General features: G+C 36.6%; 1 protein-coding gene across 1 annotated transcript in view; it reads right to left on the bottom strand.

Annotated features, from left to right (window-relative positions):
* PTPN3 (protein tyrosine phosphatase non-receptor type 3) overlaps positions 1–25,922 on the bottom strand; it is a 173,690-nt gene that overhangs the window by 47,046 nt on the left and 100,722 nt on the right. Inside the window, exons 10-14 of the mRNA XM_069853382.1 lie at positions 22,183–22,271; positions 17,299–17,362; positions 12,403–12,575; positions 7,259–7,393; positions 6,535–6,711 (exon numbers count right to left, since the gene is read on the bottom strand). Coding sequence (XP_069709483.1) covers positions 6,535–6,711; positions 7,259–7,393; positions 12,403–12,575; positions 17,299–17,362; positions 22,183–22,271 — 638 coding nt within the window. The remainder of the gene's footprint in view (positions 1–6,534; positions 6,712–7,258; positions 7,394–12,402; positions 12,576–17,298; positions 17,363–22,182; positions 22,272–25,922) is intronic.

Genomic DNA, 25,922 nt, shown 5'->3' with positions numbered 1-25,922 from the left:
GAATGTAAAGGGTAAGCTAGTTTCTTTCAATTTTTATTTCTGTTCTTGTAACAGCTTATCTGTGAAGAATCCTGCATTACTGGGTGTAATAAGCATTCTTACTTTTTTTTTTTTTTATAAAGACATTAATACTGCGAACCTGAACTTGCACTGAGCATGGACAGTGCAGTCTTTCAAGTCAAAATCTAACATATTATGTAAAGTCAAGCATGTCAGAGTACTTGATTCCAAAATGCAATCAAGTCTGTTCCCCCGGTTAAAGCCAACTTAGATTTGAAGGTTACTGCTTAAATCAAAGATCTTCTTGAATGTCCCAACTTGGTCTTGAAACAATGTCAAATACTTCAACTGGACTGTAGCCTTTTGCCCTTAAAGGACACAGTAGCACACAGATTGCATCAGCTCCAGGGAAAGGCATATCAGTAAAGACTATTTGTTCCTCTATACCACTAACATTTTCTTTATTTCAAACTTGGAAACTAGCAGTGGTACTTTTATCAAGTAACCTTCAGGTATTACACCAGGCTAAAAAAAGAAAAAAATTGCAGTCAAAAAGAATTCCCTGCACAAGTCCATCAGCCTGCCTTTATAACCAGCTGTGGTTCAAACCCATTAACGTGGAAAGAGAAACATCTTTTTCAAAGGCAACCTCTTCCAGGAGCTCTATCTAAGCTACCAGAACAGCAGATGGTTAGGACGGGTTGATGCCAAGTAGCCTTTTGGTATGAAACAACTTTGAAAAAAAACCCCGTCCAAATTAAAGCAGCTTTTCCACAGAGATAACTTTAGAAATAATAAAATCTCATAACTTAATGTATTTTCTGTGTTAAAGGAAAGCCAGGAGACTTCATATTCATAACTGTTCCCTAACACATATCTTAGTATTTAAGGACATCTTCAGATAAGATATGTAACCTCATAGAACATCAAGAAGTTTTCTACTTTGCTTAAAATAAGGAATGTAGTAAGTCTGTAGCAGCAGTGCTTCAATGAAGAAAATGAAAATCTCTCAAAAGAAAACATCTTCAGGGAAGCAGAAGTCAAGACTAGGGAAAGCCAATTTTAACTGAAAAACAGTTACCTGACAAGTGTATTTACTAATTATTATGTTTTATTGCAATATTACTCTTCAAATAGTTTTAAAAATAAAGTAACAGTAGTATTGTGCATATGCATGTAGGCATGGGATAAATACAGTGATGAAGTACAACATATAGTCAGAAGACAGACTGGATTACCCATTTTGAACCGGTGAGGTGCAGCCATAACAAAGTGTGGTACAACACAGAAAACAACCTATGAGACTCCGGAAGGCTCAGCGTGGGCTCCATGTCTGTGTTACTGTTAATTTGTCAGTGGCAGTAGCAGTTAGATGAGATGCACAGCAGCAGGGCAACAAAGAGGAGAAAGAACTGACAGGAGAGGCTTTCTTCACAAAGGCAGGGGAGCCCTGGGCTAAACAAAAGTCCTCTTGAAGTCCTCTTCAGCACTGTCTTTGATGACAGGTTTTGTCTGCAGCTGTGATTTGAGATAGTTCACTTAGATAGGCAAACCTATTCATGCCCTGTGAATAAAGCTCTATTTAATATATGTTAATTTGGGATTAGAGCAATTTTTTGTCTATAATGCATATGTAATAGACAGCTCCAATCTTTTCTGCAGACACTAATCTGAGAGAGAAAAATTGCTTCTTTTCACTATGCCTGGGCCTCAAATTGTACTTGAATATGAAAGTACCTTTGATAATTTGGATAGCAGAAGCAGTCTAGCTACACCAAGTGCAAGACTCAGAAGCTTGCCTTGGCTTTCTGTAGTTCACCTATGCACATGGTTTACTCCGTTTTCCAATTTTCTTTTCTCCAGTCAGTCTATAGAATATACCACACTAATTTCAGTTAGAAAGTAGAATATTCACAAAAAGCACATTTTTAAACCATTCACTGTGCTCTTCAGACAAACAGCGAGTCCAGAGAAGAGCAACTAAGCTGGTGAAGGGGCTGGAGAACAGGCCTTATGAGGAGCGGCTGAGAGAGCTGGGGGTGTTTAGCCTGGAGAAGAGGAGGCTGAGGGGAGACCTCATTGCTCTCTACAACTGCCTGAAAGGAGGTTGTGGAGAGGAGGGAGCTGGCCTCTTCTCCCAAGTGACAGGGGACAGGACAAGAGGGAATGGCCTCAAGCTCCGCCAGGGGAGGTTTAAGCTGGTCATTAGGAAAAATTTTTTCACAGAAAGGGTCATTGGGCACTGGAACAGGCTGCCCAGGGAGGTGGTTGAGTCACCTTTCCTGGAGGTGTTTAAGGCACAGGTGGACGAGGTGCTGAGGGCCATGGATTAGTGTTTGATAGGAATGGTTGGACTCGATCCAATGGGTCTCTTCCAACCTGGTGATTCTATGATTCTATAATTCTATAAGTGGCAAAATATCCTTGACCCTCATCTCCAGCATGCTCACTTGAAGTATTTAATGGTAAATATAGTTCTAAGTGTTGGCAAGTTGATACAGTACAATATATTTAAGGAAATGAAAGAAGACATATTAGTAACTGATATGTTTTATGCTCTCTAAATGAAGAGCTGTCCCATGTAATTTGTTTTCTAATTTGTGCACTGTTTTATAGAAAGAAAATAGAACTTGACCAATTCTCTTAAGTAAACAAAACAAGGAAGAAAACTGATTATTAAAAAAAATTATTATACTTGGTATTGTCGGTAGGAAAAATAGGTGTAGAGGGAGGTGTAGAGCTCTGCCAGCTGTTGGGGCTTCTACAGTTCAGATACCCATCAAGGTATGCCTTGGTAGGATTAGGTACACAGCAGTTCTTATTATAGAAGTTTTACCTATGTATTTGTCTCAAAAAGCACTATATATCTGTTTGAAGGTAGGTCTATTTTGGACCATTTGTTGTTTTGACAAAAAGGACTTAAGATACTGGCTAGAGGCTGAAGTGAAACAGATGAAAACAACTTCCACCCCTTCAAAATGCTGATGGCAGCCTGAAGAATACAGAAGAGCCATATCCTGTGCTGACTGCAGCTTGCAGAGTCTTCAGCTTTAGACATAATAAATTAAATAGATGTGAATATATTTAGTTTACAAAAATCAAGGAGCTGCACAACTATAATTAAGATCTGAGGTCCCAGACATAACAATTCAGGGGTCAAAAATCAGCATTTCACAGTCATTTGTTAGTAGCTCTCCAAAAAGGTTTCAAAATTTTTTTTCATGCTAAAGGTATTAATTAATTAACAACATTATTAACAGTCCCAGACATCAGGCTATGCAGTAAAAAAAAAGAGCCCTGTAAAGACAATGTGCATTAGCAGGGCTATGAGAAGCTACTTTTGGATCTCCTCTAATGAACAAGAAATGTAAAAACTGCAAATCGTGTTTTCTTCCATAACATGATTCAGTCATTTCAATTCAAATCTACTAAAGACAAGCCTGGCAAAAATGGATAAGTTGGCTTGAAAAGATTTATCAGTACACTGCAAGGTATTTTATAGTTAATATCTAAATATTCTTATAGTGGGGCAAAAGTCCAGGACAAGTGTTCATATTTAATACTGAAGATATGAAAGTCAAACTTTTTTGTTATGAAACAGATTCAGCTGAAAGGATTAGATTCCCTCCTTCAATAAAGCACTCAGGGAAAGAAAGATTTTACTATCCATATATACTTAATTTTATTTTACACCTGTCAACAAGGAGACTGAGGCAAGTAATGACTACTGGAAGAATGTGAGAGAAGAAAAACTGGAATGTGGACTAACAAACTGTTGAAAACAGTGTATAGAAAAAACTGGTTTTTTGCTTTGAATGGTTTCTGTATATTATACATCAATTGTTAAAAAGGAAAGTATCAATAACTATTTTACTTCATGAAAGTCTGTAAGTCAATACAATAAACGATCTTTGATTCGATGCATCACAATCTCCTCCTGAAACTCACACTTAAAATTTAAACTAATCATATTTATGTAAGCATTTTTTCAGTTTCCTGCAGAGTATCAACTATTATAAACATACCCAAGAAAACAAAAACGCACTGGGGATAAGACACACAAACCAAATTTTCTATGCAAGGTAATAACAGTAATCTTCTCCTATGAGTGATATTTCTCAGATATAGCATAGTCATTTAGTGCTTGGAAAAATAATGAATGTGCTCTTTTCAAATTCAGACAACCTTATTTTCACTGTCTGAGAAACAGCATAAAAGCAGGCTTTCCCAGTCCATTCTCAGTAGCATAGAATAGGTGAAACAGAAAGGAAAGGAAAAAAAAACCCAACACACTACAAGGGAAGGAAAGAAAAAGGAAAACAAAAGACAAAACCCAACAATGTCCTAGTTGGCAGGACACAATCTGCCAGTCACTGATGACAGAATGGCAACTTGGTGCTCTGTCTACAGCTTCTGCTCTCATCACCTCTACTCATGGTCTGCCTCTTGTTATTTTTACTCAGAAAATACTTCTAGAAGTGTGCATTTGTAAATGTTAAAGCACAGGAAAGACATGGCTACCTATTTATGACTGTTCACAGCATCTACAGGAATTATTTTTATATATTACCATGGCTATTACTGACACCACTAGTACTAAGAATTGTCTGACTTCCAGTCAGAAAAATGGAAAAACAATTTAAAAAAGAATTGTAGAATCATTTAGGCTGGAAAGTACCTTTAAGATCATGGAGTCCAACTATAAATCTAACACGGCCAATTCCACCACTAAAATACATTCCTAAGCACCACGTCTACACATATTTTAAACCGCTCAAGGGATGGTGACTCAAACCCAAGCAGCCTGTTCTGGCACTTGATAATCATTTCAGTGAAAAAATTTTTCCTCAACTTGAAGATAAACCTCTCCTAGCACAACTTGAGGCCATTTTGTCTTGTCCTGTCATCCGACACTTGAAGAGATCAACACCAACCTCACTACAGCCACCTTTCAGGTAGCTGTAGAGAGCAACAACTCTTTACAGGAGGTCTCTACTCAGCCTCCTTTTCTCCAGATTAAATAGCCCCAGTTCCCTCAGCCACTCCTCATAAGACTTGTGTCCCAGCCTCTTCATCAGCTTTGTTGCCCTCCTCTGGACGTGCTCCAGCACCTCAATGTCCTTCTTGTATTGAGGGGTCCAAAACTGTACACAGTATTCAAGGTGTGGCCTCACCAGTGCCGAGTACAGAGGGACAAACACTTCTGTAGTCTTGCTGGCTACACTATTTCTGATACAAGCCAGAATGCTATTGGCTGTCTTGTCCACCTGGGCACACTGCTGGCTCACGTTAAGTCAGCTGTCAACCAACACCCCCAGGTCCTTTTCCGCTGGGCAGCTTTCTAGCCACTCTTCCCCAATCCTGCAGCATTGCATGGGGTAGTTTTGTCCCAAGTGCAGGACCTTAGCCTTATTGAACCCCACAGAGAGTGCCTCAGACCATCCACGCAGCCTGTCTAGATCAAACACCAGTCACCAACTCCAAATACACATACAACATACCCATTTTTCCATTCATTCATAGAAACCTCTCTGCTGTGATGTAACGATATCATGGTATTAGACTTTGAAGGAAACAGTTTAAATCCAGAGTTTACAGTTAGTATCTGCACACTATCACAGAGGTATTAGCTATCTATTAGCTTCTATTTATACACTGCTTCTCAAAATACATCTTGCCTTAAAGTTACTAGGAAACACTAGAAAATATTTTCCTTTCATGTTACAAATGAACCTGCATTTTAATACATCATATTCTCCCCAGTTGAAAGTTTTAAAGTAGATTTGATTTCTCTTTGATACTGAAAAATCAATAACTTTGTACATCGTTTCTGAAGTTAGTATTGTGTTAATCTCAAGTTAAAATGTAATACATGGGCAAATAAATAATCAGGGCACAAAGATAGGTGCCTCGAACCCTGGAAAGAAACCTAGCAGTAGTTAGATGGCTGCAGGGAGAGCAAAGCTGGTCCTGCAGGAATACAGTAAAAACCGCCTCAAGGCAAATTGCAGAGGCTACCTTTAGACTAACAATCTACAGTTCCTCTGAGGAAGAAAAAGATGGATGACTGCTAGCATTATGTTCTCATGTTTACACAAGTGCAGTACCTCTTTCAGTTGATGATGCTGAGGTGATGTTCTGTAAGTGAACTCTTTTAAGAGCTCAGTAAGACTTCCACAACAAAAAAGTTAGGAGCTTATAAGGTAGGGAAGGATTGCAGAAGCTACTAGGAAACTTGATATTACAGATACAAGCAGGCATGCCTTAACAGCTTCTCTAATTTTACTGAGAACTCAACTACTGAAAACTGTTTAGAGATTAAGGGTTGGTTTGTTTTTACCTTGTTGTATTGTATCATGGCATTTGCGGTTTACAACCTGTCAAAATAAAGTTTATGCAAATACAAAACTGTTTGAACTCATTTTAATACTGTAACCAATTATGACTGTTCTATACTAAAGTTGTTTGGGTTTTTGTTTGATGTTTTTTAAAAAAAGTCAAATTAGGCAATTAATTGTTTGCAGAAGTCCTTACCTCCTCTGTGGACTACGGTTCTGTGAGAACTCTGAATCACTGTCCTTCGATGTTGGAGAGCCCTTATATGTATAAAAAACATCCTCTGTTTCAGTAATATAACTAATCTCATTTGTAAGGTTATCTACCGATGAGTGTCGTGCTTTACGAATTTCATGACGTAGTCTAGGACTCCGCCTTAAAAATAGGAACACAAGCACAAGTTAGAAGATCAGAATAATTCATAAAACCTTTTCAAAGTGAGTTTTCTATCCTATTGCAATCTGTGTCCCAAAATCTTCACGACAAGCCTCACTTTAAATAATTAACCTTTAAACATTTTGTAGGGAAATCATAGAGTGCTAGATTCAACACACTGAAGTGATTAGGTTTTTTCCCTCTCTAAAATGCTGCCTGTATTGTTAAAATTCTAATCATAAGATAATTCATGGTGAAAGGGACCTACACAGGTCATCTAGCCCAACTTCCTGCTCAATGCAAGGTCAACTGAGGTCAGGGCAGGCTGCTTAAGCTTTTATCCAGTCAGATCTCAAAAGTCTTGAAGGATGAAGACCACACAGATTCTTTATGCAACCACCGCACAACTGTCTTTGTGGAGAAGCAGTTTTTCATTATGTCCAGACAGAGCCTCTCCTGATTCAACATAGACCTATTGCCTCATCCTTCTGACATGCCAACACTGAAGGAGGCTGGTAGGTACGGCAAAGGCTGAAACTGGATTTACCAATTAGGGGTAACAGGAGGTGATCGAGAAGGAAGGCTTTTGGTCTCTAGATGCTCAACAGATAAAGATCGTCTCATAGATGGGTTCCAAACCATTCCACCTATAACTTTCCTGCAGTACTGGCTGTTTACAGACCTGAAAAGAAACAGAAAACTGTATATTAATTATTTTGCATAGAGAACTTAAATGAAATAAAATACGCCGATAAAAGTCAATTTGATAACACATGTATTTTTAAGAGTTCCCTGCACTTACCCCTCCTTACTCATGCACTTGCACTCTCACAGACCTATTTGCTGTCCTTCACTTATGGCAATAAAACCGTGTTAATCCCTGCAACAATGCTAATTACAAGCCTGGGCAAAAATAATTTTTTCTGAGAGTTATTTTTAAACCCAATTGTGTTTAAGAAGACAGAGGGGAAAACAGGAAATTTAGTATGTCCTATTGGCACTGAACCAAGTGCCTGACAAAACATGGTTCAAATATCAGCAAAAGATTCTAGGTAAAGAGGTATCAATTCACTCATAAAGAGGTACCAATTCACCTGCTGCCTCAGCAACTAAGAGCTACACACTCTGTTTGCAGAATGACGCCACATTTGAATGATGTGTTCCTTACAGGAATAACCTGTTAAGAAAAAGATCTGACATGAAAGGGGAATCTCAAGTCTGGGCTGCTTCTTGTGACAAGAACCTGACAAGACATGGGTTGCACCACAACCAGAACCTCAGCTAGAAAAGAAATAAAGCTATCTTACTAGTGGAATTCTACAGCATAAAGAAATTTTTGAAATCGATCAAAATTAAGATAAACTAACTTCAATGCATCTTTCCACAAAGCATTGCACAAGACAAGCTAAGAGAGAGAAGCTGCTCATCCTCAAGTTTACAGGCCTAGGATTTCTCATGGAAAAGAAGCAATTTATGAGTTACAGAGAAACCATCTTTATCTCACTACATCTGGAGCCGTATATAACACAGGAAGCTATGATAGCAGAGTATGTGAGGACTTGACTTTAGAGCTGAGATGTTTTAAATTTACAGAGCATTAAAAAGTTGGTTATGCTGTGGATATTACTCATGCTAATGTGAAACCTTAAATATACTTTAGATTGTACTACTTTGGGTTTATACAAACGCGAAAAAAAACAATTCAGTTTGGTTTTTTGTTTTTTTTTCTTTTTAATATTCTGAAGTGTTTTATACAACTTGTTCATGATAAAAGCAAATTAATTCCTTCATCTTCTAAAAGTGTACTTTTAAAGCTTCTCCCAGTTTAAAAAATAAAGAGAAAAAACTCAATATGAAGTGCCTAAATATCAAAATCAGTTACTCAGGAAGGTTTTTAAGCTTGGTAAACACACAGTCCATGAACCCAAGAGAAGCTTTTTCCATTATCCGTTTTCTTTCTGAACACCAATGACAAGGCACCAAGTATTCTGGCTTTGTACAAAAGCAGAGTTCTTTCAAAGAAGATTTACATGGGTGTAATGGAGCGGGAGAGTGGAAAAAGAGGTTGTATTACAAAAAAACACATCTTGAGGAATTCCACATACCTTGCATTCATCAGCTTTCCTTTTTCACAAGTGCCTGCTCATGTATTTTCCACTGCAGGTGACTTTTGAGGTGCAATGGAACTCATGTGATGGAAGCCAGTGCCCTAACCCTAACTCTGACCACAGAATCACTTTAACAATATATTCTCTAGGTATTTCAGTTAAGGTACATAACAATCAATCTCCTGACCTCCAAGTAGCTGCTCTTCAGATGTCAAATACATGGATACTTCTCAGCAAACATACTGAAAGGCTGCCAGTGCCTTTCTAGAACGAGCTGTAAATATATACTGAAGTAACAGTTCCTTGCTCCCGTCTAGTACTGAAGTTAACTATTGTGAAAAAAACAGGTATCTTTGCTCTTCAGCAAGAAACGAGAATGTGCTTAGCAGAGGCTATTCAGCATTCAGTCCAGAAATTCCTTTCAGAACCTGGGAGGTGTGATTCAGCTTGCCCTTTGAATAAGGCTATCATGTAATTTACAGAACTCAGTAGCCCAATTTAAATGGAACTTCACTAGTACCTTAAGCTGAGAGAATCTATAAGAGCACAGAGATGTGCAAATGAGAAATTGTACTAAAGGGTTGCAAGAGTTCAACTAGTCAAACTTATGCAATAAATGTGATGATATCTGTCTCACATGAGTGTAAAAGAGCATAGTATAAGAAAGCTGCACACTCCAGAGGAAAACTTGTGTCTGTAATCCTCTTCAAAGCTGACAGAAGTTGGATGAAAAGATTAGTTGAAGATAAATCAATCTTAAAACCTCCAGGGTCATATGGTGCTGGTGGTGGGTGTTTTGTGTAGGGGTTTGGTTTTATGGTTTTTTTATAATCCCCTTTTGCGGGGAGGGTGCTGTTAGGTTAGTTGGTTTTGTTTGTCTGTTTTACTCAATGCAAAATTTTGCCCCTTTTCATGAGTGAGAAGGCAGACCTCCTTTTTTTGGTTGCATAGCTTCCATGTGAGCTCAGAGTCATCCTTGAAAAGTAACATGGAAGCTCATGTTGTCTCCTACAACATTCCAAAATCACAAACAAGTAGGAAATTAAATATTTTCAATATATCACAGATGACTTTCGAAGTGACATATTCACACATTTTCTTATTACTTTGCTGTGTGACAGTGACCAATCTGATAGAAAGCACTAAAAGTCTTCCAAAATTAACATTGCTTCTTACGTACTTCAGGAACCTCTGATAGTAAAGGTTGCTGAGTCATTTCTGCTTCGTATACATCCTAAATTTCATGCTTGTTGCTGGCATAAATAAAGTCAAAGAATGCATTAGTGCAGAGGATATGATCAAGCTGAGCGAAGATATCACGATGAATAGTTCTCCCTAGAGATTCCTTAAGAATCTAAATAAGCAGTTCACCAGAGATAATGCCTCAAAACATGAAATTGCTTGAAAAGTAAGTCTTCCTTAGTAACTCAGTTCAACAATGAGAACTATCCTGCATGCTACAGGCTATTAAAAATCGTAACAGCGAATTTGTCAAAAAGCAACGTTAAGTAAAAATTGCACTGATACTTAACTAGTACCCTTTGGAACTCACACCATTTTCCTTCTTAAGATTACAGGGGCTGTGCAATGCTTGTGTGTGCAAGTGTATTTACAAGCATCATGATTTTGAATCTGTCTACAAATTTGAGAGAAATAAAGGACTCCAAGATGTGACAATCCTACAAGCTTTGAGAAAGTCACCTCCTCAAAACCTTCACTGTATGAAGAACAAGTTCATATCATTCCGTAAAGGAGCTAATACCTCTAAAATGTTTGAAAATTAGATTACTGTTCATATAAGCACTTATTTCACTTGTTCCATCTATGATCTGTTATTAGTGAAAATATGGAATTCCACTCCAGCAGAAAACATAACATTTTATCAGCCTTCTTACTGCTGGACAGCCCTCATGGGTTAAATGCTTTATTTACAAGCAATACTAGTCTACTTGGTATGAATTTCTGCACCACCTAAATGATATGACAGTACAAAAACCAGCCACCAAAGCCTGGGAAGATATTTAAAGTATGATGACATCATTCAAAATTTGAAACTTATTCAACAGGAAAGAGAATCACACTGACAAATTAAATGTGAAGTTAAGCTGTGAAGGGAACACACTGCAAAAAAAAAAAACAAACAAAAACCCAAAACAAAACCAAACACCACCCACGAACAAAAAGTAAACAAGAAAATACTTCTCCAAAAATCATCAGAACAAGCAGGTTTCTAGAAAGGCTACAGAAACTACAGATGATCAAAGGACCAAAGAATCCTCCAAAATCTCACATTCAGAGAAAATAATGACATAAGGCTTTCTTTTTTTTGCTCACTATTAATATGAAAGACGTTTTCATACATTCCATGACAGAAATTTTTTCACTGGGGGAAAGTAAGGATGGGAGATGAAGAAGACAATGATGATATGACATGACAAGTTTGTAGCTGAATTGCTGGTAAATGAAACATCAAAACAACATAATGAAAGAAATAATTGGGACTGATATTTAGTAAAAATATCTAAAAGCCTCTAACATAAAGCAGAACTACTTGAATATAATCTCTCATTTTAAACTAGTGATTTAATCCACTCAAGATTTCAACAAGACATTTGACAAGGTCCCTTAAATCTATAAAGAAACTAAGGAGCTAGGGAATAGGGTTCTCACTTGGGGGAATTACCTGTTCACTTATGACATAAAAAACAGAACAGGAAAAAGTGTTCTAGATGTATAGTGAAAAAAAAAGACCAGCAGTGAAGTCTTACAGGGATATCTGCTGGGGGCTCTTCTGTTCAACATATTCACCAGTGATCTAGAGGAATGATGAACAAAGTGTACCAAAGATATTTATCACACAGGATGGCAGAAGTAAAGGTCAATTGTAAAGAAGTGTAAAAGGACATTATAATGTCAAAGGACTGGAGAATATACTGGCAGTTGAAGCTTAATGAAGTTAGGGTCCAACTGGTGCATATGGGAAGGAACAATCCCAACTTCTTATAGCAAAATGAGAGGCTCTCAAGTATAACCTTTGGGACCTCAGATACCACTATGGAACTAATGACTAGCAGAACCCAATGAGGCAAATAAAAGATTAAGAAGTGTCTCAAAAGTCGTATCTCAAATGCTTGGATGGGACAAAGCTTTTCATCTTACTGTGAGTAATAAGCAGTTGGTATGATGCACTCCAGAAGTTGCCTTAACATTTTAAGCAGAGTGCGTATATGATTCTAAGGGGTAAACAGTTTAAAACAAATCTGTTCTGCAGATTCTCGTATTGGATTGTTAGATACATGACATTTTTACTACCTAGTGTTTTTATACCTGAAAGTGAAACAAGCAAACAATACCAGTAAAACATACTTGCATTCAAATTTCCTTTTAGGAAATTATAAAAAGTTCTATTGTAATGATACCGCTTTGCAGAAACTGAAACTAGAGTTACACAGCTTGTCAAATGGCTCACATACACACTGGGACTCAGCTGTGGGCAGAACTGAATTCTGCCACTTCAACTTGAACTATCACAAATCCTCCCATTCCCATCACAAAGCAAAGCACGCTGTCACACAACACTTACTTTGCTGGATTTCTAGAACCCAGGGTCCAATAATGTGACAAGATCTTTCTTTCATGAGGTAGTGACTTTTTTGCCTGAAAAAACGTGTGATGCTCTACACAAGATTTCCATAGATTTTTGCATGCTCTGTAATTTAACATGTTGAAGGCAACAATATGCTCTCTGGATTCATTCTGTAACAGTAGGAAATACCATGTTTCATTATATACAGTAAATATAATATAATATAATATAATATAATATAATATAATATAATATAATATAATATAATATAATATAATATAATATAACAATATAATACAAAAATAATACAACAATAAAATTACATTCAGCTTAAACAGGAAGAACACATTTAGGAAAACAAAATATCAACATATAGTAGATTTTAAGCTGGAGACAGCCAAAACAGCTCTGCGACTATATGAAATCCTAAACTGCCAAATGGACACTTTAAATGTTTAAGCAATACTGAAAAACTATTAAGTATTTCAGTTCCTAATCCTTACAGTGTTAAAGAATTTTGAGTCTAGAGTGGTAAAGTTTTTGTATATACCAGTGCAATATTAAACAGATAATACAGTTTGAGGTTTCCAGTCAGATCTTGAATTTCTAAGACAAAAAATACCTCTTTAACATTCCATTAAGGCTGCAATGTAGAATGGAAAAACACCATCAGTCTTTGAGTTTAAACTCTCCATACAAGGCTTCAATTCAATGGTGTTGTTTCAAGAACCACAGTATGCAAAAATCTAGACAATTCTTTCAGAAGATATTAAAGATGATAACAGTGATGCATCTCAGGGGGAAGGAAAGTATCTTTAATGGGACTGGAGCTGCTGTTGCTGTTTAAATCCAACCCTATTTTCTGGATGATGACACGAGGCCACAATAAGAACAAAAGGAAGCAGTATACAAAGCTTGTGTGCCTTGCTGCAAGCTGTTATTCATAACTTCACAGTCAAAGTGAAATACAGGTGCAAAAACCATGCCACCCAGATTTATCCCCTCATCAACTTTTTTTTTCTTTTATTCTTTTTATTTCTAGACAAGATTTTACAAATGTCATGTATCAGAGATCAGTGCCATATTCTACAAATCACTTTATGACTAGTTCAGAGAATCTATAACTGAAGTCACTGTTTCAGAAAATCAACAAGAATTTCAAGATAAAGATAAAAAGCAGTTGTCTCTTGATTTTACACAGGCATTGCAAAACTTTTAACTGACGGCAATCTTTAAGGCATGTTTTCCCTATCTCTATTAAAACATTTTAAAATACATATGTTTTTTAAGAATTAGGGTTTGTTATTTGAGTCTCATGCATACTGGAGCCAAAACATCTTTTTTCAGTTTGCCACAGTTGCTTCTAATTAGCGCAAATAAAATAAAGCGTGAAAGCATAGTGAAATTCTTACTCAGAATTTCTTGTGATATAAAATGCATACACCACTTAAAGATTTAACAAGAAATGGCATTTCTGACAATCTCTATTGGTTGAATATCACTTCAAGTGTTTGACTGCTCCAGAAGACAAAAGAAAGTATATAGATATTTTTGTTTGCCTGGAGAAATAGCCTTTCAGTTGTCAAAAAAATTACTGGATCCAAAAATCTCAATTGTACTGAAAGCCATTGTGTAAAAATAAGGAATTAAGTATACCTAATATTCTAGTTTTAAATGTAGATTTGAATATATTAATGAATCTTGCTCTCTACAACACAAGTGTTCCTAACTGTTGTCATAGAACCTTCGTAGTAGGCAAAAGTTTAAGTATGGACTTAAACTAGGATAAATACTTTCAGAAGTTCATCAAAATCTATTGTTAACCTAACGATCTGGCTCACTAACTGGACACCTTGCAAGTTGTGCTATTACATCTATGAATCACTTTAAGGGTGAAGACTTCTAGCAGGATTGAAGCACCTAATACCCATCAAACTTCTCAAGTTCCAAAAGCATAGGATTTTAATAGTTATCAAGAAATGAGGATTAGAGAAATTTGTGGCCAATAAGGTACAGAGGACAGTTCTCAATAGTAAGTGTCCTACTATTTCAGCATCAGGGAAGAACTTTGCATTGAGTGCATGTCTATTATATTCACATAGAATTTGAAAATATCTACAGTATAGCAAGTAAAAATCTATTTTAATATGAAGAAAATGAAGTTGGTTTTAAGCATTTGATAACCATATTGGAAATAACGTTTCAGTTCTGGAAGTCTTAAAATGTTGCCTGTAAACCAGAATAGTTCCTATTCCTACTTTAAATCTTGCACCCTTCATTAAGTCTACATATCATGAGTTTTTATAGCATCAGATATTCACCAATTCATCAGTCTTGCTCCCCAGTCCTTATGTAGCTCTTCAGCAGAAGAAATATTGCATACTTTCTACCAAGAAGCTTATCAATAGTCTTAAGCAATGGGAGGGTAGAAGAGGAGGTGAATATCAGGGAAAGCGTGAGATATGGTCAGTTAAGTCTTCACAACAGCGGTGCAAGGTAAGAAAAAGGAGTAAGAGAAATAAAGAGAATAAATCAATGAAACACTGCACACCTCAGGTGACTACAAATTCATAGCCTTTGAGAACTTGTTTTAGATTGGTGAAGAAATAGACTTTATGTCACTGTTGCTATCTCTAATAAAACTTTGCGTATGAATGCATAGTATCTACTCTACTTTCCCCACGTTCTTCCACCTTTGTTACTTTCAGCCTCATTTACCTATTTCCTCCTGCACTTCCAAGCAAAAATCTGATCAACCCAAAGACTGACACCACTTCAGTCATCTCCCCTCACAAACTCCTCAAATGACCCACTGTTCTGGAGAAAACGCCCAGCAGCCCAGCTGCCCCCTCATTCCCACTGCACTCCAACAGCAAGCTTTTCCAAGCAACACCACTGAGTACTGCAGGATTGCTCTCCTAAATTTCAAGTAAAGGGGGCTAACTGACAAAGGTGGGTATACCTAGCAGTTTAATAGCACATCTGGTCTGCTTTGTCGTATCTACTGAGAAAAAGTAAAACCATCAACCAGCTGGCCTTATTTTTTCCTACAGTTTTGTATCTCTTTAGGCACGATACAGTGCATTATTTCATAATCCACTGAGATTACTGTAAAAAACTATGAACACTTAAGAAGAGATTAGTTAAAAGAATCAAGAGCCTTGAACTGTCATCGTTCATCAAATGCTTAACAAACTTGAAGTATGCTGCTCTCTTCAAAGTTGACAAGGACCTCCAGAAAAAAAAATTCCAATTTTGACAGCCATCAAGTCTTTATGCAATGGACACATATTTTATGCGATCTCTAAGTCCAGAGACTGTCAACACTTTGTTCCTCAAATATTCCAAGAAAAATGTAAGTACATTCATTTTACTATCCACTGTCACTAATCACTCGCAGAGTCCTGTTCCTACATCTATTGTCACAGACAAATTTGGAAACTGCTAGCCATATGCTTGGGCATATTTATATAATTCAAGATATTTGGAATTTAAAATAACTATTCATCAGTGAATTTTTAATCTTCAAATCTGGAATAAGTTAATAATATTTGCAATGTATTACAACTGCACAGAGTACAATACAAATACAATTATACTCATAAGCTAGTAGAATGGTTTGCCAACCAGTCATTTTTTCATACAGTGAAATACATATGAAAAGAGTGAAGCAAGCTGGCATAAAAACAATCAATATAGAAAGAAAGCTTGCAAAAATTTAAGACCCCTCTATGGTGGGTTAGGACACTCTCTCAAAATGAAAAGAGAAGCATTTGTGCATGCTACAAGTATAAGCAATAGTGCATTAACACTGTCTCTAGATACTAATTTGGAGGGTACCCATTAAATCAAGGGTGGAGGGGCAGAAAAAAATTGAAAACCTTGTTTTGGTTAAAAAAAGCCTCCCTAGACGTCTGTGTTTGGCAGGCCCTCCAATCTCTGTGGGTCCAGAGGTCTTCTTGTAACACAGTTCCTATCAGATTAACAGGTCGCTTAGTACTGCTGAGAGCCTTCATAAAGCTTAGGTATAAGTTAACATTTACCTTTTACTATCTCTTTGAGTTCTGTCCTCAATTGAATTAAAATACTTACATACTGCTGGTCAATAATTTCCATGTTTCTTCTGCCACATTAAATATTCTCTTCTCTTAGTAAAAAGATATCTTAATTGATCTGGTCATATTGTGGCAGCACAATACTGTAATCAAGACTGTCTTCCCCTCTATTAAACAGTCTAATATTACAACTGATCTGCAAAAAGCATACAGCATCATGAAGGCTACTCTTTAACAGCATAAAAAAGTTACATGAATTTCATCAGCTGTCTTCACCTATTTTGTCAGCTTCTAAATCCCTCCATGTTACGGCCAGCAGCAGATGCACTATCCCCTTTTCTAACCTCATGCTTTTCAACTCTGAAGCTCTCCTTTTCTCCGGAAACCTTCCTTTCTCCCAGAAGTCTGAGCCCCATTAGCAAAAGGGACCTCACAAAGTCCTCCTAGATGGGATAAGCATTGAGGAACTCTACAAGGCAGGGAGAGCATCAAAGAAAAGAGCAGCAGATGCTGGCAAGGGAAAAGCACTGGGTTACAAAATACTGGAGAAACAATGAAGATCTGCATTTCCCCCCAGTCTCCAAGGGAGAAGAAACGTGCATGGGAAAGATACAGTTCAAGAGACCAAATGTGGAAGGATTCAATGTTAAAAGGAAACAAAACCGGGAAAAGAGCGAGTATAAGAGTACCAGAAGAGCAAGGTCAAGTTAACAAAGCATAATTTCAAAGGCAAGGTACTACAAAATAGCCTTTTGATCACTGTTTGGCTTTCTTAACATTGAAGGCAAAAAAATTGAATACAATCACTTGAGCAAAATAAAACAAAATGACTACTTACATGCTTTTGCCGTTGTTGTATAAAAAACTTCTTCCTTTTAAAGGAAATTTTTAATATGTTCACCCTAAATGAAAGAAACAGGCCATGAAATACTAAATAATATTTAGAGGGATAAAACAATGAAAAGTAATACCACATACAGCAAGATTAAATGAATATAGCAGTTCAAAATTCAATGAATGATATGCAGCTGTCTCCTGTGTGGTGTGGCAAATAGATATCAATAAACTTTAAGCAAAAATTTTCACTAAGAAGGAAAGATATTTTTGAGATTGAGATTCTTCCTCATTTACTCTTTAAATAGTTCACACAGCAATTCTCTCCCACCAAATCTATTCTTGCAGCAAAAACCTGATGACATCTTCTACTTAGTTGCACAAATAATAAATGTGTCAAGTTTGTATAATTTAAGAATACGACAACTTTGACTAAAGAAACAAAATTTAAGACCTTAATGACATGACAAGGTTGGTCATATAGCATCTGAAACTTCCCACAGACTTCACAGAACTGGCTTCATAATGTGAAAAGCATCAGGTACTTGTATTAATAACTGAACAAACACTGTAGTTAAAATCATAACTGTGAAAGGATGAAAACTGTAAGAATGAGTGCTAATGCATTTTTCACCTGAATTATTAACATTGCTACATAATTTGTGGTAATTTTACAGAGAACTGAACATCTCTTTTCTATATATACACAGTATGAATAAAGATTTTTCTACGGTAAGGATTACAATTGGAAGAGGTACTTATGCAATTTTCATTTTAATTATATGCATATCAGTTCTGCTAAGTTAAACAAACTTCTAGGTATCCACACACCTTCCTGCAGCAAAACAAGACTTGTCTAAAATACCGACATTTTCTCTGTAAAACTTGTATTTCGATAACTGAAAACCTACACATTTTGGGAAAAGAAATCTGTGTTCAGCTGGAATCACAAGGATGACTTGGGAAAGCTATTTAAGGTTTCATCAAGACATATCTGCCTGAAAAAAAAACCACCATGAAAGGGTTTTGGAAGGTTGTTGTTAGAAGTCTTAGAATATTCTTGTCACCTGACAATCATAGAATAGAATCATAGAATAACCAGGTTGGAAGAGACCCACCGGATCATCGAGTCCAACCATTCCTATCAAACACTAAACCATGCCCCTTAGCACCTCGTCCACCCTTAACACCTCGTCCCTTAAACACCTCCAGGGAAGGTGACTCAACCACCTCCCTGGGCAGCCTGTTCCAGTGCCCAATGACCCTTTCTGTGAAAAATTGTTTCACAGCATCTTAGATCTCATCAGGTATGAACTATATCGAATGTTATCTCACATTTTTTGAAATCTGAACGTGTGCCCATTTCTGAAAATGCTTTTCTCCATCAATTACAGAACCACAAAGAAACAGGAATTTCATTAACACTATTCTTTTGTGATCAGGCAAATTTTTGCACAAGTTAATAGAAAGTTGAAATCACATCCACCTCTCCTGCTAGGATAACTTTGAAATACTTGCACCATTTGACCTGCTACCTCAAACAGTAGTGATCTGTATGGCTAATCTAAATGTTCTGGATTCTGGACTTTCTAATAAGTCACATCAACGTTCACTTGTATTTACTGAGATATAAAACTCATTTATATATAAATCTTTCCCAATCCTTGCACTACTCTGCCTGAAATAGTACCACTCAAGTTTTGTGCTTCTGCTTCCCTCTTACCACATTTCTTGACTTAGATTAAACTTCAGCAAAGGTTTTTGGAGTCATTCATAACTAACACAAGTTGCTGTCATGGTCTGTTCTTGACCTTGCAGACTAAGCATAAAGGCAACAATAAAAAGGTAGCCAACAACACAAAATACCAAACCTCTCTGATTTCTTTCCTTAATCTACCTTTTTTTAAAAAATAAATAAATAAATAAATGACTCACTGCATGACCACATAATCACTCAAGACAAATCAGGGCTTTAAATCACTTTATTTTGACTCTCTTTTAAGTAAAGCATCCCTCTCAGTTCCATTCATTCTTCTTAAAGTACAACTAAACCTATTTAATTCAATGACAAAGAACACTTGATAATCTGACAGTTTTATTTAACATTAACTAAAAATCATTTGCAATGTTACGCCTACATGTTGAGTGAATGTTCACGTACAGCAGAACTGACAATAAATCCAAGAGATTAAGATATCAGAGGGTTTAGATTTAACAAGTGCTTGAAGGTGCCACATCCACAATATGATGTGAATAGAATACAGTCACTCCTATCCTAACTGGTAGCTCAGCTGCCATTATCACTCACCAATAATCTGTCCAGCAACTATGCAACATTCAAAAAACATTAAATTTCATGGTTTACTTGTAAAACATTCAACACCTGCAGCATGTTAATAATGCCACCCCTTTTGGGTACCACCTTTCTGTGATTCACAATGGTCAAAATAGATTTGTTGCTTAGTGGGCAAAAGAATTAGCTATTTCTGATCAAATTGGCAGCTCTGTCCTAGCATTTACCAGCTGTTAACACTATTTTCAACTTGAAACAAAAATGTTTCTTTAACTGTCTTATGTTTTACTACTGGAAGATCCAGCAGAAGAGGTTCTGCTGAATTTGCTAAAACCATCGAACCACTTTTTAAATTTTAACTAGCGACGTAGGATGCATTCCTCTAGTTTCCCTCAAATTTTCAAAGCAAAGATACTGCATACCCTGAATAGCATTTCATATATATCCTTAACTGCTGCTCACATAGAGTGCTTCTATGTTTTTGCCACTAAGATAATATTTTACTTGCAAAATGAATTTGGAAATTATCACAAAATAGTTAAGCACCCCCAAGAATAACTCTCTAGAGCATATAAAATACTGCGTTAAAACCAGAGTTATTTTTTAAACCTGTCTTGACTTGCATTGCCTCTGACTGATCACTCAGCTCCTTACGTAGGTTGTTTCAATTGAAAATCCTCCTTTTGCCAAGGCAATATTCTCTCACTGCTTCTGTTCCTGAAAACTTTTGGTCCCTTTTGACTATTACCATATGGCACAGTTGTATTGTTGTCATCCACTGATGCTGCAGAGTATTTTACTCAAAAGTTTCAGAAAGAGGGCTTTGATGGTGTTTGCTGCCACCTTGAGTTCTACCATATTTACAGTGAAGCTTGCTCAGCCCATAGGAAAAACTACTTACTTCGAATGGTGTTACATAAAAAGCCCAAATACCACTTTAACTATCTGAATGGGAGGTTTTTTGCATTTTCAGATATACACTATTCTGTAAGGAATCTCTTTACCTGCATACATTCAGTCTAATCAAGATACGTTAAAACCCCAGGCATTAGAGAAATATATCCTACTTTGAGGTTTAAAAAGAACTCCAAAGTGTATACTACAAATACAGCACAGGCTAATCTACTCTGGTGACTTTCCTACTTGCTTGTTTTGGAGGGGAGGGAATGGACACCATTCCTCCATGAAGAATTATGACTCATTCAAGAAGGTAGAAATAAAATACCTAAAATTTATCCCCTAAGTAGTGAGTTTTTCTCCTTTCAAGTTGAGAAGATATTTTTAGAGACAGAGAGAGAGAGTAGGAATGCTGGGAACAATCGTATTAGCTGTCAGCTGAAAATATTGCTGCCTAAACTTCATATTTTAGAGTGGAAATTCTTTGAACTGAAAAGTCTCTGGGTTTTCCCCCCTCCATTTATTTTTATAAAAGAGAATAGGTTTTTGTGAATGATGTTTCAGCATCTGTATTTTATTTCTCTCTGCTCTCCAGGAGCAAAAGTACCACAGGAAGTTGTAGATTCCTCCTGTCTTTTGTGCTCTAAAGGTCTCTTTCTCTCTCCTAAAAAAAAAATAATCATATAGTCCGGATTTTAAAATGCTACCCCTATGGTTTTCAGCAATAAATATTACACATTCATATCTTAGGTCACTAAGTTGGCAGAATAGGACTCGCAGAAGACAGAAAATGTGCCTCCAGCTGGCAGTTTTTAAAACCTGCAGCTGTTCTAAAGAAGCTGAGAGATTGACATGTGGAAAGGCAGAGCTCCAGGCACAGAGACGAAAGATAAAAGTCTTTTATGCTTTAGTGTGCATTAGAAATGGGAAAATACAAGATGTCACTGTGCTGTATGACAGCATTATTGACATACATTTAGGATGGTTACAGTACGTCAAGTTAGTTGAAAGACAATTCATGGCAAAGTAAAAAAAAAAAGAATAAACCAGAAACCATGCAGTACATGTTCCAACTAAACTTTAAATTGAAACCTATTTTATTGCTCTCCCGTAGGAAATACCTGTTAGGTTGAGTTCATAATGAAAGGATGGAATGACTCAAACACTTAAGAAATAGGAACAACTCGAGTATCTAAGGAATACTGCTAAGCAGCATCTTTTTACATAATTAAGGAGCAAAAAGCAAGTACAGACCCTGGAGACTCCAAAATTTAACTTGTTGACACTATAAAGTCTTGTTTGATGACTTTAAAAAAAACCCCACTGTATATTATATTATCTAGTTCCAATAAATCTGAAACACCAAAATAACTCTTTTCACATTTCTTTTCCAAAAAACAAATATCTTCTTTCTGAATAACAGGGTAAAACAGCAGCAAATCTCTAAGATCCCAGGGTCCTCCTAAACATGTACTCACACCTATACATGAATTAACTTGATCAAGGCTCCACACAGTGCAAGAAGTTTAAGTTTTAGAGAATTAAAACAGGTTACATTTTTATCTAAGCACAAGGAAGTACCATGGCACATCACAAAGATCGAATTTACATACTGTAGCTGCCTTTGGAATACATGTTAAAGCAAATGGAAATAGGATTGAAAAGATTAGACATTTCTTTACTAGTAAAGGAATTTACCAGGGATAGAAGCTTGTGCAGATAAGTTTTCTATATACAGCAATTCCACCGGATGCAATTCCAATCATGAGATCTAGATTATGGAGATCCTGCAAAAGAAAAATACTGTAAAAACACAGATGTGGTTTGGGTCATCCCTGTTCATCTACTTATAAATTCATTCTCAAGTTTTCTATACTTAAGATATAATTCCTGAGGCAAAAATCCACCTATTTGGATTTTTGTCACATATCTCTTCCCTTTGATCCTCTCTACTAGGTATTATAATTTTTCACTCATTAACAAAAGTTGTAGTGTTCATCTTATTATACCAGATACTCTTTAGGTCAATATCAGACTGAAGTCCCGTGTCCAGCCTTATTAATTTAACCATGGGAAAGAAGCTGAAGTACTTGCTAAGATCAGTCAGATAAATGTCACAGAATTTTGGGAACTGGACACAAATCTCCTGAGTCTGAGTTGTTTAAAAAGACAAAAGGAAATAACTCCTCATTTTTTCCAAAAAGGTCTTAAAACAAAAACTGGGCAGGAGGTGATCACAATTCTGTGTGTGAGAAAATGCTAGAGAAATACACGTGTGTTCGCATTTCATATACTAAACTGAAACCATTGATAATTAAAACAAAAAAAAAGATGTGCATTAGCTTAACATGCTCAACCGGAAAACGCATTCATAAATTCCCAATACTTTAAATGTATTGAGTTACTTCAGAGGAAACACATGTTTACATATAAGCAAACACTTGAGTTAAAAAAAAATAAAAACAAGGGGGGAGCTGAGTGATCAATTTGGGGCTAAATGCAAACTTACCTTACAAAAGTTACAAATCCTGGTTTCCTATTTCTCTATAATTGATACATACTGATACATCACTACCTAAATCAGAGTTCAACGCATGTAGAAATCTACATGCAAGCGTAGAACTCACTGGTTAAAAGATAAGCTGTGACTGAAAAGTAGTTTCAGACTAATTTGTAAAGGATGGCCAAAGATGACAGATTCTTTTAAATCCTTCAGTAGCTTAGCTACTCCTCTAGATGGTACTCTGTGCTCAGTTAATATACAGTTTTCTCTTATATCCAACCCCAGTTTCTTCATATTATTAAGGTACAGAAGATTATAACAGGTCATCTGCTCTAAAAATACTGTAGAAAGTCTACAGCAAAATCTTTAAAAATAGTTGAATAGAAGCGTAATACAAGCATATGCTGAATGAAACTGAACCTAATTTGCAATGTGATGTAAAAACCTTCCAGTGAAATATTACAGCAGTTCACAGGGAACGAGCATAACCCTTTTAATACATAGTATATGAAACACTGAGTGCCGACAAGATTAGAGGAATATCTTTCCTATCTCTGAGAGTTTAAGAAAGGAAAATCATTAAGTAGGTAGCAGTCCAAATACACTTAACCTCAAAGCAGAGCAGAATCAGCTGAAATGGTTAAGAATCCCCAGACACCTGCTGGCCCCTTTTTCCCAAGAATCGCTGCCAGAGGTGTTAGTTGAAGTTCCATTGGAAGAAGCTCCTGAACTGCCAGTTTATGCCGCAATATTACCGTAATCCAGAATTGTCACCTCTTTATTTAAAAGCTTGAGGACAAACTCAGGGTATTTCAGAAGATGAATCACATGTAATTTAGCTGCCCCTGCCATGATGCAGCCAGCCTAAGGCAGAGCATAAACCGGCATTATTAGCACTTGAAGCTTACTTGAGGTTTCCAACTTAAAAATCGGTATTGGGAAGAAAAAATAGCTGTAGGAGAAAAACCTGAAAACCTACATGATTTAGCAGAAATAAAGGATTAGCTAAACATTTGATGGGGATTCATTATGCCAAGCTACTCTGTTTTGTCTAGGAGCTGTGTCAGAACAAAGCTCATTCCCCACCCCTCTCTGCCCCAATCAAAAACATTAATCTCCCATGTTCTTGGTTACAATGAATTCTCTTGTGTTAAATGAAATCTGAAAACAAAATCTGGGATTAGAATTAAGAAAGAAGGTCTCCCAAAAGAAAGATGATGTAGATGTGCAGTTGACTTCCCTTTCCAAACATCTACGCTGTGAAACTGCAAATCTAAAATAACAAGCATATACTTTTCTTTTTACCCGTTTCTTTATAAATAATCATAAAAAATAATTAAAATATAAAAATGATCATGCCAGGAATGCAGCTACTTCAATCCTGATTCACATTTGATTTCATTTACAATTACTACCTGAAATTTTGTAAATATGGAAATAGCACAGAACGTACAAGCTTCCTATCTTCTGCCTGATTAAAAATAAAAGATAGGTTAACATCAGACTAATTATCAAGCAGATGAGATGGTTTGGAGCCAAAATGAGATTACGAATTCAAGAAATTTCAATACAGCTTAGAGGCACTGAATTCAGTCTCTTGAGTTTCTTTTTACTAATTCATTTTTTAACACTACAATTTTAGCGGTTCAGATTTATCCTCAGAGAAAAGCAGAAGTGTTTGCAGATGAAAACTGAGTTCAGATTAATACACTAATGGAAGTTTCATGTCTAGCAAGTTGCTGAAAAGAAAGCTCATGCTCTAGTTCTGCAAACTATTTAACTTTGTACATCAAATATTAAGATTAAGGAAATTAGATCATAGAATGGTTTGGGTTGGAAGAGACCTTAAAGATCATCCAGTTCCAGCCCCCTGCTATGGGCAGGAACACCTCCCACCAGACCAAGCTATTCCAAGGCCCCATCCAACCTGACCTTGAACATTTTGAGGGATGGGGCACCTACAACTTGCCTGGGCAACCTGTTCCAGTGCCTCACCACTCTCATCGTGAATTTCTTCCTAATGTCTAGTCTAAATCTTCCCCCTTCCAATTTAAAACTATTTCCCCTCATCCCTGAAAAATCCCTTCCCATCTTTCTTTTACTTCAAGTACTGGAAGGTTGCTATAAGGTCTCCCCAGAGCCTTCTCTTCTCTAGGCTGAACAGTTCCATATCCTTCTTATGTTGGGGATTCCAGAACTGGACACAGTACTCCAGGTGGGGTCTCAGGAGAGGGGGTAAAGGAGGAAATTAATCTGTTCTTCCAGAACTGTTATCCAAAAATATCTCACTCCCAACCCCCAGTACAGGAGCACTTCTTATGGCCATCAGTACAAAAGCCAGGTGTTACCTGGTTCCACTGCCATGCAGAATCAAAGACAACCAAGACCATTTTAGCAGCACGTATGTTCAATGGACTCCAGTGAATCATTCTTCTACTGACCTGCCTAACTGCCCTTGGTACCTATTTCACCTTAGTCATTCATTAAATTAGCAGTAAATCCCAATATAGTTCAATTGCAGCCACATGGAAAAAAATTCCTTTTGCCTAAACCTGTCTCTTTCTGAAGTTTCTTAAATCTTTTACTACCAAAGCAAAAAAAAAAAAAAACCCAAAAAACTAAAACCTGTTCATTATTCACATTCTCCATGCTGTTCAGCTGCTACAAAAGGCTTTTCCTTAAAACATTCATGATTGTTAGCCCTCTCTGCACTGCTCTTATTCCACTACTCACTTTGAGATAAGGAAGAAAGAGGAAGAACAAAACTCAACATTCAAAATATATCAAAAAAACAGGTTTAAAGGGTGGCATGAAATATTCTATTTTGCTTTCTACTTCCTTCCTAGCAGTTTCCAATCATCTAGATGCTCAGTTCCAGTGCTAGAAAAAAACAGACCGCTTCAAGCACCTTAATCCTTCAAAAATACAGAATTGT

Source organism: Phaenicophaeus curvirostris, chromosome 3 (genome assembly GCF_032191515.1).
Source record: "Phaenicophaeus curvirostris isolate KB17595 chromosome 3, BPBGC_Pcur_1.0, whole genome shotgun sequence".
Lineage (NCBI taxonomy): Eukaryota > Metazoa > Chordata > Aves > Cuculiformes > Cuculidae > Phaenicophaeus > Phaenicophaeus curvirostris.
Note: the sequence above shows the minus strand (reverse complement) of the source record. Positions and strands in the feature narration are given on the sequence as shown.